The sequence below is a fragment of the Podarcis pityusensis genome, assembly GCF_964106645.2.
Source record: "Podarcis pityusensis genome assembly, chromosome: 4".
Classification (NCBI taxonomy): domain Eukaryota; kingdom Metazoa; phylum Chordata; class Lepidosauria; order Squamata; family Lacertidae; genus Podarcis; species Podarcis pityusensis.
In genome coordinates, this window is record NC_138027.1 from 37,346,268 (window position 1) to 37,358,303 (window position 12,036).

Here is a 12,036-nt window from a genome sequence, read left to right on the forward strand (position 1 = left end):
TTGCGTGTTTGCATCAAGATAGGGGGCTGCTCTGTGGCTCTCGTGCAATAAGCGCAACAGTGCGTTGTAATTCCCCATGCATATACAGTACGGGTTTATTTAACATCTCAAAGGAATGGCCAGGCTACCTAGAAAAGGCAATCAGATAAGGCAGGAACGTCCAACAGGTAGATCGTGATCTATGGTAGATCACTGGCTCCCCCCAAAGAAGCTCAACAGCTTTGGCTCCCCCCAAAGAAGCTCAACATTTAACATTTTATCCCTTTACCCCCCAAAAACAGGGCTTTCCTCCTGCCTCAAAAAATCTCAACAACTTTGACCTGAACCCCTAAAACATGGGGCTTTCCTCCTCCCTAAAAAAAAGCTTAACTTTGACCTGAACCCCCGAAAAGGGGGTAGGTCACTGTTCAGAGTTGGCCACCCCTTAGATAAGGCTTTATCAGGTATCCTGGCAGACAGGAGAGAAGCAACACACTCAAATTTCTGCTGGGGACCACCTCTTTCTGTGATGTATGTATGATGTTTTGGGGGGTGGTCTTGAGCTACAGGGTAGGCAGTTTGAAAAGTCTATATAAGAGCTTGCACACCAATGTTCTAGGTTCCTCTCCTCCCTGCGTTGGGTGAGCGGGGAACCCTGTTGCAACAGTTTAATAAAGGTTATGCTTACTAGCTGCTATGCTTCTCAATATTCTCTGGTTGGCCTCTGTTATTTTCTCCTACCAATAGAAAAACTACATAAGGACTCTATATGGGCTCTTGGATACCTAATAAGGGAAAAAGGAGCAGTTTTTTCTTACAACAGTGACTTACTACATACAACTGATGAGGTGGACTCTTGTCTAAGGTATAAACTTTGCTGCAGTTTTTTTTCCCCTGCCACTATTTGAAATACCATTTTCCACTATATAAGGATACTCATCCAGGCCTGTGCTCAGTGAAATGAATGGTGAAAAACAAGCATAAATAGAAACACTTAAATGTACCTCACAAACCAAAAACATCATGCAGAGATGTTCAGGATGGTGCAAGCTCCTTAATCTTCTCTGGAGATGACGGGGTTATTCATTTTTTGGAAATCCTCTAACCTTACAACAAAACACTGCTTCTGAGTGAATGTGGATGAAATGTTCTGCTAGCAGCTGTACAACTTCCTGCTCACATTTGCCATCCATCTTATCTCTCCTGATCAGTTTTCATGTGTTGAGATTACTCTTGAAATTGTTGCACTGAACTTTGTTCTGATTTTGCCCTTTTTAATTCCAGCATGGAATTTGGTATTTGGTACGTTGATTGACAATACTGTTCTGCAAGGTAGGTTTCTTCTCTTATGGTTGCTTACTATCTTCATATAATCATAAAGAGGACATCTACAAGGGTCCTCTAGTGTTTGGTGAAGCCTAAGGTTAACCCTTTTGGCAGCCCCAAAGACACAGCTTCTGGCTCCTCTCCCTTGGCCAGTTAATCCACTTTCCATGTCTACTTGTTATTTCAGTTTCTGCATTCTTCTCTTCTTCCAGATACAATTTCCATGGTCTTTAAAATTGTGTAGATGCCCTACATCTGTGGGGTTACTTCCATGGCTACAGGAACTCTTAATTTTAATTTTGAAATTTTACTGTGCAGACGAAACTATGTATTGTTCTGACATGGTGGCTGTGTGACTTGGTGCTTACATAGCTACTTTAACTCTGTTCCAGCAAGAAGTATCACCTTGGATCAGGGATGGTTAACCTATGACTCTCCCAGTATTGTTGGATTCCAATTCTCATCAGTCCTAACCAGCATGGCCAACAATCAGAGATAATTGTGGGGGTGGGGGGAGGAGAGTGCAGCAACATTTGAGCTCAATAGATGAACCAGCCTTGCCTGGGATAGTATGACTATAATAGGACTTATCTGGAGTAAATAAGTAGAGGCAGTCAAAATAGATATGAACTGCTATTTCCTGTGGGCACAGATAACTTTAAAGGGGTATTGATACGCTAAAACAACCAGCCACTATGAAAGTGCTAAATCCTGTGTAAGCTAGGTGCTAACATATTTTCCACCCACTTCTGACATTGTAATGTGTACTAAAGTGTTGAGTAAATTGAACAAGGAGTTTTGCAGTCAAAAACTGTGTGTTGGAAGTAAGCCTGATATACAGGTATGATAAGTACAATTATGACTTAAGAATTAAAATTCCAGTAAAATTAAGTTTAAAATATAATAATAATAATCAGAACAACACAACTTAAAAGAGAGCAGCATAAAAGTAGAGATCAAACAGGTCATATTAAAAATCCTGGGAAAATATAACGGTTTGCCTGGTATTAAAACAACATCAGAGTTGGTGGCACTTGAGAGATGTATGTTCAGGCATTGTGCATTAGTGCAATGGGGCTTTATTTCTTGCCATCTTATGATACAGGTAGAGTAGTACAGGTGTCCTACAAGCTGAAAAAATAGGAGAAAAGCTGTTGTGTGCAAGTGAATCACAGCACCGTATAGTTGTAATGTATGAGCAAACAATGGATTTGGACATCTGGCAGCTTCAGATAGTGAGCGTCCTAATATGGTACCTTAAATTGGTGTATAGAGTAGTTTTATTTATGTTTTACCAACTTAAAACAATTATGAATTTAATATGACCACAGGTTGCATGTTAAAATCTTCATGTAATATTTACAATCTTGGCTACGTATAGACTGGCTACATATAAACTGCTTTCCTTTTCACTAGAATAGGGGTATTGGGAACTTAAAGCTATTCTGAAGGAGAGACAGAGCCTTACTATCTATAGAAGGGAAAAGTCCTATTTACAGTACTGGGGTTTTCTAAATGCACTGACCTCCATTAGGCCCAAACTAGTCAATTAAGTGATTAAATTAATGAGACTGCAAACTGCACTATGTTTATTCCAGGATGAAAATGCGCCTTTAAAGCACTAGCTTCTACAAACTTTTTTTTCTTTACCACATATAAGTAAAGGGGGGGGAGCTGAAGGTGGGGGGGGGGGACTTTCAAAAATAGTTCCCAGAGTGTGCTATGCTTTTAGATCAGGTTCTACAGTAGCTACCTGCAAACACTTGCACCCAAATGTACATGTGTATTGCTGTAAAACTGGTTATACTTCTGGGGAGTAGTTTTGGCATTTCCGGGGTATAGCTTGAAGTCCTTTGGGAACTAGAGTGGCCTCTGACCTGGCTAGAGACTACAGCAAGACATTTAAAAATAATTGAACTATGCACAGTGACAACTTTATAGTACTGTCTTTGAAAATTTAAAGATCCTTAACAATATAATTATAAAATTGCTGTGACTTACTTCGCCAGGATAACATGATACAGTTAATTTGCTTCATCGTTTAGTATTTGATATATTGTTATGGATATCAGCAGTAACTCTTGCAGAGCTCTATGGTGTATATCAAACTTAATCCCCAATTATTTCAGTAGTATTTAATTGCAAGTAAATATGTTTTGCATTACTCTGTTCAACATGCTGCTACTGATGCTAGTTGCAAATTGCCAAAATAAATAAGTGAAAATTTAAAAAATAAAAGCAACCAACACTTGTGTTCATGACTATTCACAAAGTTGAATGAAGAAAACAACTAAAGATTAAAAACTAAAAATTGTTACAGAATAAGCTTTTCTGGTCTACAGTCCACTTCATAATTGATGTAGCAAGTTTAAACTTGAGTCCATGTAGGGGAGGCATGGTCAAACTTGGCCCTACATGGTTGATTGGAGTTGTAGTCCCAAAACATCTGGAGGGCCAAGTTTGGCCATGCCTGATGTATGGGATGCTATTAAACTTGCTTCTCTTAAAATGGAAACACCTTAAGCACTGCAGCTTTTATAGTGGCATAAGCTTTTGCAGCCCAGTTTCCATTTCATCAGGTCTATGAAGTGGTCACTTAAGTGGGCAGGTATAGGTACCACGAATACAGGAAGGAAAAGGAAGAGTGTTGGGTTTTTTTGCTGCAGCAAGAGCCAAGCAAGCAAGAGATAAGCATGTGGGCAGTACTATCTAGAGCACAAATGAAAACAAAATCCAGTCAAATGGACTATCCAGTTAGCAAGAGTGTGACCCACTCAAGACTAGTGTCTGTGTTGAGAGATGAAGCAAGTCATGAGAAATGGTCCCTCAGCCAATCACTCAGGTAAGACTTCAAGATAATCCTCAGCATCTTCATTTTCTGGGGAGGAAAAAAAAGCAAGTCATTTGATTACTGAGTACTGTGACGCTTATTTATCCCAGTTGCAAGTTGCTCCCTTCTAATTCCTCTTTTCCTGAGAAGGGTCCATCGAGGCGAGGCTTTTGCTCACAAAGTTTCAGCATAATATGTGCTTCTGCGAGCACATAATAATTTTGCCCAATTTGGGCTCATTCCTTCCACAAAGCTGCAATGGGAAAGGTGGAAATAAAGCCCAGTTGCTCAAGCAGAATAACACTTGTAGTTTATTAGATCCAAACCAAGTCAGGAAATATTTCCATTTAGACCAAGGGTGGTTAACCTCTGACCTTACAGATTTTACTGGACCATAGTTTACATATCCCCATTAGTTGCACTGGTGCGGGGGCTAATAGGAGTTAGAGTCTTAACAACATCTTATTTAGACTGTTCAACTGTTGCATCATTTTTTAATTCAATTTTGGTCCTTTGAATTGGAAGTAATGCAAATATCTAAACTGGGCATTTGTGATCTAAACTTGGACCAAATGGGGAATTGTTCAAACATTCACAGCATTTACTCCCTCCACTTGGCAAATATATTAGTAAAAATATTCAATAAATTACAAGGCAGGCAAAGGTAGCATGAGATATCTTTCCCTGCCAGTGATAAAGCTTCGTTCCTAATTAAAGCAAAAGTATCACTCAAATTGTAAAATATTCTAATTCATTGCTTATGTAATGGGAATAGAGAAAAGTCATGATGGACAATGTTAATATGATGCACCCAGCACACTACAAAGAAGTTGACTCTAAAGAAGGGATTGAAACAATTCCAATTTCTTCCTCTTCCTTCAATCACCTGTTGCTCTAGTGATTCTACAACCGTCCTGGGTGAATGTTTACTCTGGTGAATGTACATATGGCTTCTGATTCCATTTTCAAAGTTCTGAAGGGTAGAGTCCAACACCTCCGGGTCAAACATTTTATTTATAGATTAACTATTTAAAACAGGCTTTCCATTTTGAAAATGTTATAGTTCCTGAACAAACATATATCTTACTGGTTACTATAGTCATTAAAACATAGTGGCTTGAAAGTAGATAGAATCATTTGTACAACTGATACTGAATTCCTTGCTATTTATTGCTTCATTGTGGTGGGTTTTGGAAACAATTTCTAAAAATTATTTTATAGTAGAAAGATGGTAAATGAATGAAAGAAACATGATCCAAAGCTCTTTTCGTGCAGCCTACGTGCATTTTAGTATTGGGCCATAAGCATTATGTATTCTATGAATCTTTACAAATTTAATATACAGCTGTGCTGCTATAATTTTAAAACAAAAATTAAAACCTGTATCCAGTGCTGGTCATATGCTAGTGGAAGAGACTTGCACAGTGGAATTTTCCTCTTTTAAATGCCTCTAAATAAGCTCCAGAGGGTTGGGAGAGTAGATTATGGGGGAGCAGATTATAGGGGCTGCAGATTGAAGAAGTGCACAAGTGGAAGTCTGATCATGCTGTATTTTATTCCACTTCACAGATATTCTCAAACTGACATTTCAATAGCTCCAATGACTTGAATCACAAATTCCTTGACCTATCCCATTTTGCATTCATTCTGCAGCATTTGCAAATAGAAGAACAAACCATTTATTACCTTTATTCATTATTTAAAATTTCATCTTCCTTACCTAATGCATATTTTTCAAAGCCATATGTGAAAAGGAATGAACATAACATAATGTGTAAATCAATTTTCATTGCTTTATTAGTAGGAATACCCACAAAGAAAAGACCAGGTAAGATACATCCCTGTTGGGTATCTCTTGATAGAGTAAGATTGGATTATATATGCTCATTTGTTGTTACTTTTGCTTTGGGATTGGTTAAAGCTATCCAGTTCTAAATATTGAATCATAACAAAACTCCAAAACTTGAAATAGAAAAGGGCACTCAACATTATCAAATGCTTTTTTCAGTGTCTAAAAAGAGCAAGAGTCTTCTTTAGCGGGATTCCCTTGAACTGCAGTCCTGTTCAAACTTACCTAGAAGTCTCATTGAGCACAATGAGAATTACTTCTAAGTAAATGTGTATAAACTGTGTATAAAATGTGGCTAAAATCCAATACACATTCAAATCGGTGGTGGGGGATGGAATTCCAGCTGAACTTAATGAGTCCTAATTAAGAGTAAACATGTCTGTGATTCCATAAATATTATTTCCCCTACATTATCTGTATCCTCTTACATATAAAGCTAATTGTTCTAAATATTTTATAATAATTATTTAAGAGTGATATTTTTCTGTAAGAAAATTCTTACCTTGCTTAAATGTAGGCTATATAAACTTCTATCCAAAAGTTCTTTTTTTTAAAGATTTCATTTACAGTACCTCTTAATGCCTCAGTCAAAATCTTCAAAGACTTTGGAATAGCTGATTAGACCAGTTAAGCTGAGAGCAGTGCAGTATAATGATTAGAGTATTGGACTAAGCCCTGGGAAACCAAGATTTTAGTCCCCACTCAGACACTGAGCTCATTGGGTAACCTTGGGCCAGTTGCTGTCTCTTAGTCTAACCTAAATCATGTTGTGATGTGAAAATGGGGAGAGGGAGAACAATGTACACCCCCTTGAACTCCTTGGAGAGAAGGTGGAATTTAAGTATAATAATCAGATCCAGGAATTTTATGGTGCCTCACTGTTGTTGCAACCTTTTTTATTTCCTCTATGGTAACTAATTAATCTAGTTCTTTAGGCTCTGAAACTGTCAGTTTTGTGATTTTTATTAGAGTAAACTTTTGTATATGTGATTGATTGATACTACTTTTTATATAGAGATTTGAAATAATTCCTCTGATATGTCATCATATAACACCTTTAAAGCTGCTGACTACTTCAAATGGGACTTTCTTACCATGTTCTATTTTATATCTCTAATTGAATTAAATTGACCATTGACATTGAGCAAACATGCATAATTTTGAATATGAATTATGAGAAAAAGCCTATGTGTTTTTAAATTCTGTACTCACATTTTAAGGATAGCCATTATCTCCTATGTGTGAGATAAAGGATATTGTCTGTTCTAAGATGGTACCTGCTGGCCTTCGTTTTAGTGAGTGTCAATTAGAATCTGCTGCTTGATTGAAACTTCCCTTTTTACTCAGAAGGTTTAATTGCTTAATTGTCACAGCTCTGCTTTCAGAACCTCCTAAACTATTCTAAGCTTTTAATGTCAAGTTCCTTGGAAATTCATGAAGGGCATATCTGTTAATACAGTGGTATCTGGTTAAGAACTTAATTCGTTCCAGAGGTCTGTTCTTAACCTGAAACTGTTCTTAACCTGAAGCACCACTTTAGCTAATGGTGCCTCCTGCTGCCACCGCACGATTTCTGTTCTCATCCTGAAGCAAAGTTCTTAACCCAAGGTACTATTTCTGGATTAGCGGAGTCTGTAACCTGAAGCGTCTGTAATCCGAGGTACCACTGTACATGTTTTCTTATATTATTATTTTATATATTATTATTTTCTCTGATTTTTTAAAAAACCCTATCTATTATATTTTAACCCAGCTCTGCCTCCTCAAAACTCAAAGCAGATACATGGTCCCCTTACCCCAATGTTCCAAGTCATGGGTACATTGTGGCTGAGAGGAGATTGGTGTTTAGGTTTAGGTCTCCAGAGTGCTAGCTGTGCACTCTTAAACTACCATCCCACACCAGGCTTTCTTTATCATTTTTTAAAAGACAGAGCATTCTGATAGTAAGGGCTGTTCAAGCTGTTTAAGAGTGGAACAGTCTCCTTCGGGAGGTTGTGGGCTCTCCTTCCTTGGAGATTTTTAAGCAGAGGTTGGATGGTCATCTGTCATGGATGCTTTAGCTACGATTCCTGCGTCGCAGGGGGTTGGACTAGATGACCCTTGGGTCCCTTCCAACTCTATGATTTTATTTATAATCAATCCTCTACTGCAGAGTTTATTGACCTTTCCCATTACAGATCATGGGTAATATTCAATGTTAGCCATACCCAGAATAGACCCATTACAATCAATGGTCTTTAAAGTCTTGATTTCATTGGGTCCACTGTGAGTGAAACTTAATTGGCTTTCATCTCATGTTGTTTCACTAGTTTTGTTAATTTGAAAAAAACATATATATCCGTAATTTTCCTGCATTACAATAATTGTTATACGGCATAGTATTAGTAGTATGTCATTCTTTTCTGATTATTATTATGTGTGTCTCTTACCAGGAATCAAATATGCTTCACCTTTAGTGACGTAGACAGTCTGAGATCTTTGGGATGTTGTAGGTCTATTTACTGGATAGCGCAGGTTGCTTACTAGCCCTTGATTTGGTTTCTCATAAGTAGCAATTAAATCCTTTAAAGTTCTGAAGTCCTGTTTTGGAGCACCCTCAGAAGTCTGCAAAAGAAGTAGATTGTTGCCACATTTTCATTTGATTATACTATTTGTAAACTGCTGTTCCTCACAAGAGCGAAGATTAATTAATTTCACTGAAATGGATAACTAGAATAGTACTCTCCTTCCTTGGAGGTTTTTAAGCAGAGGTTTGATGGCCATCTGACATGGATGCCTTAGCTGAGTTTCCTGCATTGCAGGGGATCGGACTGGATGGCTCTTGGGGTCCCTTCCAACTCTACAATTCTGTGATACTGTGAATATGAAACTGATATATATTGTGCTCTTGGCAGAGTTCCATCCCGCTGAAAATTAAGGTTGTCATGGTGGCCACCAACTGTTAGAATGAACGAATACCCCAAAATAAGGTCATCCAGAGACGTAGATATTTTTTTTAAAAAAAGTAGTTAAATAAACAAAAAGGTTAAGCAAGGTGGCATATGTGTCTAGTAGGACCTGTTAAGTGCATATTTATTACATTATTTTACTCTAGATGTAGTCGTTTTCTTACCCAATAAACACACAAGATGTAACCGGCTGTACTTTTGAATAAATAAGGTATAATATTCATTGTATCAAATTGTAGATTTCAACGGAAGTCTCATAAAGTTCAACAAGAAAAGCAGAAGACCCAGTGGATCAGTTCATTCTCTAGTCAGACTGCAACCACTACTATGCTATAAGATCCATTATCCTGTAATATTACATATGAGCCTGTTCTACTGATGAAGCCTAGGACGGCGAAACAAGGCTAATATTCTGGAAACCCTTGTCTTAGACTCTGTGAAAGGATTCTGTGGAACTGTAACAACCCTTCATGCGGATTATTGGACTCTTTGAAGAGACAGGTGGAATAGATACTTTTACATGTAGGGATCTTATGCGTGAACTGACTAGAGAATGAACTGATCCACTGGGTCTTCTGCTTTTTTTTATGAGACTTCTGTTGAAATCTACAATTTGATACAATGAATAATATACCTTATTTATTCAAAAGTACATATTGAGTATGTTTCATGTAACCATAGGTTTGTTGTTGTGTCGTTTTCTTACCTGCATCATAAAGTGTCCATTATGTTTCCTGAAGATTCGGTAAGTGTAGATAATCTGTTCATAGCTGATTTTTAAATAGGAAACAGATACATTAATAAATAATTGCCTTATTTGTCAAATTGCTGTAATAGTCATATATGTCAAAGAGTCATTAGGTCTGTAAATCCTATCCAGTTCATTCAGAGAGAAATGGTCATGTGAGCTACCACATTATGCTAGAGGAAGACTGTTATTCATGCTGCTAGATTTCTGGTTATCTCTTATGAGCTGAATGGAATCACTGCTATAATTAAATTTGTATAGCACTTCAAAAGAAACAGATGTGTTCTAAGTAGTGTGTACATGAACTCTCTTCTGATGGTATCTGGGGTTGGTAGCAATAATTCCGGCTTTCTGATAAGGAGATCAGAGATAGCACTAGTTTTGCCTAGTTTTGTCCAGCAAGCCGTTAAGATACGTCTTCAGTGTGAGACAAGCAAATGATATTTTCCTACAACTTAGAAACAACAACTAACAAATCAGGGTAATCATGTTTGGGAAATGATGTAAGTTCGATACAGCAGAAACTATAAATATAACTTGATTTCCAGTAATATTTACAACGATGAGGTTTCTTGTACTGATTGAGATCAACAGTTCATTGAGATCAATATTAACTACACTTGCCATCATTCATATGTGATAAGTACATTTTACAGCAAAATAAGTACTTTGATTTGAGCCAGACTCTAAATTCAACTTACAATCAAAAGCAGAATCATTTTCATGCGCCCTGGGATTACATTTATATATGCCTAGATGAACTTCTTTGATTTCTTAAAATCAGGGGGCTGTTATCTCTCAAAAATTCCAAACATAATAAAGATTGGACCCAATACATAGAAAGTTGTGTGTAAGCCCCATTGATATCAATATCTTTTATTTACAAAAATCTATAAACCACTTAATGAAATAAACTTCTGGTGTACGTAATATCATGTTGGCTTAAGTTAGACATGGTTAACTTTCATAACTGAAGTGTAGCTAGGTTTCTCTGAACTGAAGCTATTCTCTCCAAAAGAAACGCAAGATAACTAGTTTAAATGAAAAGGGAAATACTTACAAAACACAAAGGCACAAGACTCCTGGAATACTCTCACTGTTTCGTATTAAAAAGCTCCCATTTTTTCCTGTTTTGCTCAGTAATTTTTCACAGTCGTCTTTAGTTATAGTTCCGTGGAAATACTGCAGTTCCATTTACCTATGAAAATGTTTTCAGATCAATTATTAAAGATTTAGATCAAAAAGAGGATCTGTTCTTTACCTAACTAAAGCCAACCTGTTGAGCACAGATGTTGAAACTGGCACAGCGCCTTTATGAAAGGCTTTCAACTGTGTTGTTTCAGTTCAACAACGTGATTGTTTTTTCCCCTATGCAAAACCTAGGAAACAGCACAGGAAATGTAAAACTGATAAATGGATTAGTCGTCACCAGAGCTCTTTAAACAAAGAACTTTACTGGGTTTCTTAGTGGTTGGTTGTGGGGGAGAAAAGTGAAGACTGAATCATTTCTTGAAATATATTTAAAATCTTTTGTCAGCATGATTAAGATGATTACGAGCTACACAAAGATACAGTGGTACCTCAGGTTACATACGCTTCAGGTTACATACGCTTCAGGTTACAGACTCCGCTAACCCAGAAATTGTACTTCGGGTTAAGTACTTTGCTTCAGGATGAGAACAGAAATTGTGTTCCGGCAGCGCAGTGGCAGAGGGAGGCCCCATTAGCTAAAGTGGTGCTTCAGGTTAAGAATGGACCTCCAGAACATGTTAAGTACTTAACCCGAGGTACCACTGTATGCTTATTCAAAAGGATTTTGTGTGTGTGCGCGCACCCAACAAATAGTATGATCATCTGTCAAAAATGGAAGGGGCTAGATACAGGTCTTTGGCAAAGTGAACAAGGGTCATTGGTTTTGTCTTGCAAGTACAATCCAGTCCAGCAACTGGAATAGTGTACACGGCAATTGGTTTGTGATACATTGGTCCAAGGAAGGACAACTGCTCCACAGCAAACTCTTACATGTGATATTCAGAACACAGGAGATCCAATTACCTGCAAACTGCTCCACAGGATTTCTCCTGCAATGTTGGGGTGCTAGGCTCAAGATTTTGTTCAGCCAGGTTTTACTCAGTGGTCTGTCAGTTCCAGTTCCTCATAGCTCAATAATGTTCCTATTCTATCAATCTCACAAGCAAGTTGTGAAGGAAGCATTATAGAGCAATGTAAAATGTAACATTAGAGTGGGGAACAAGATTTCTTTATGTCTGATGTTGCAACAACCCTATGTTATAGTCTTCTCTTTTTTCTCTCCCTGTAGATGGAGATCTGTGGCTAATTTTTATTTGAATCTTCT

At 37.5% G+C, this 12,036-nt stretch overlaps 1 protein-coding gene across 3 annotated transcripts; it reads right to left on the reverse strand.

Moving 5' to 3' along the window:
• Positions 1-2,367: 2,367 nt before the first annotated feature.
• SH2D1B (SH2 domain containing 1B) lies at positions 2,368-11,145 on the reverse strand. Of its 3 annotated transcripts, XM_081002803.1 has the most exons (5): positions 10,957-11,134; positions 10,741-10,878; positions 9,639-9,702; positions 8,414-8,588; positions 2,368-4,183 (listed from the first exon to the last, which is right to left on the reverse strand). In XM_081002803.1, the coding sequence occupies exons 2-5, from the start codon at positions 10,872-10,874 to the stop codon at positions 4,140-4,142; spliced, it is 417 nt and encodes a 138-aa protein (XP_080858929.1). In that variant the 5' UTR covers positions 10,875-10,878; positions 10,957-11,134; the 3' UTR covers positions 2,368-4,139. The 3 variants fall into 3 exon arrangements, with proteins under 3 accessions (XP_080858929.1, XP_080858930.1, XP_080858928.1); XM_081002804.1 differs by having other exon boundaries at positions 8,435-8,588; positions 10,741-11,145; XM_081002802.1 differs by having other exon boundaries at positions 10,741-11,129.
• Positions 11,146-12,036: the final 891 nt, after the last annotated feature.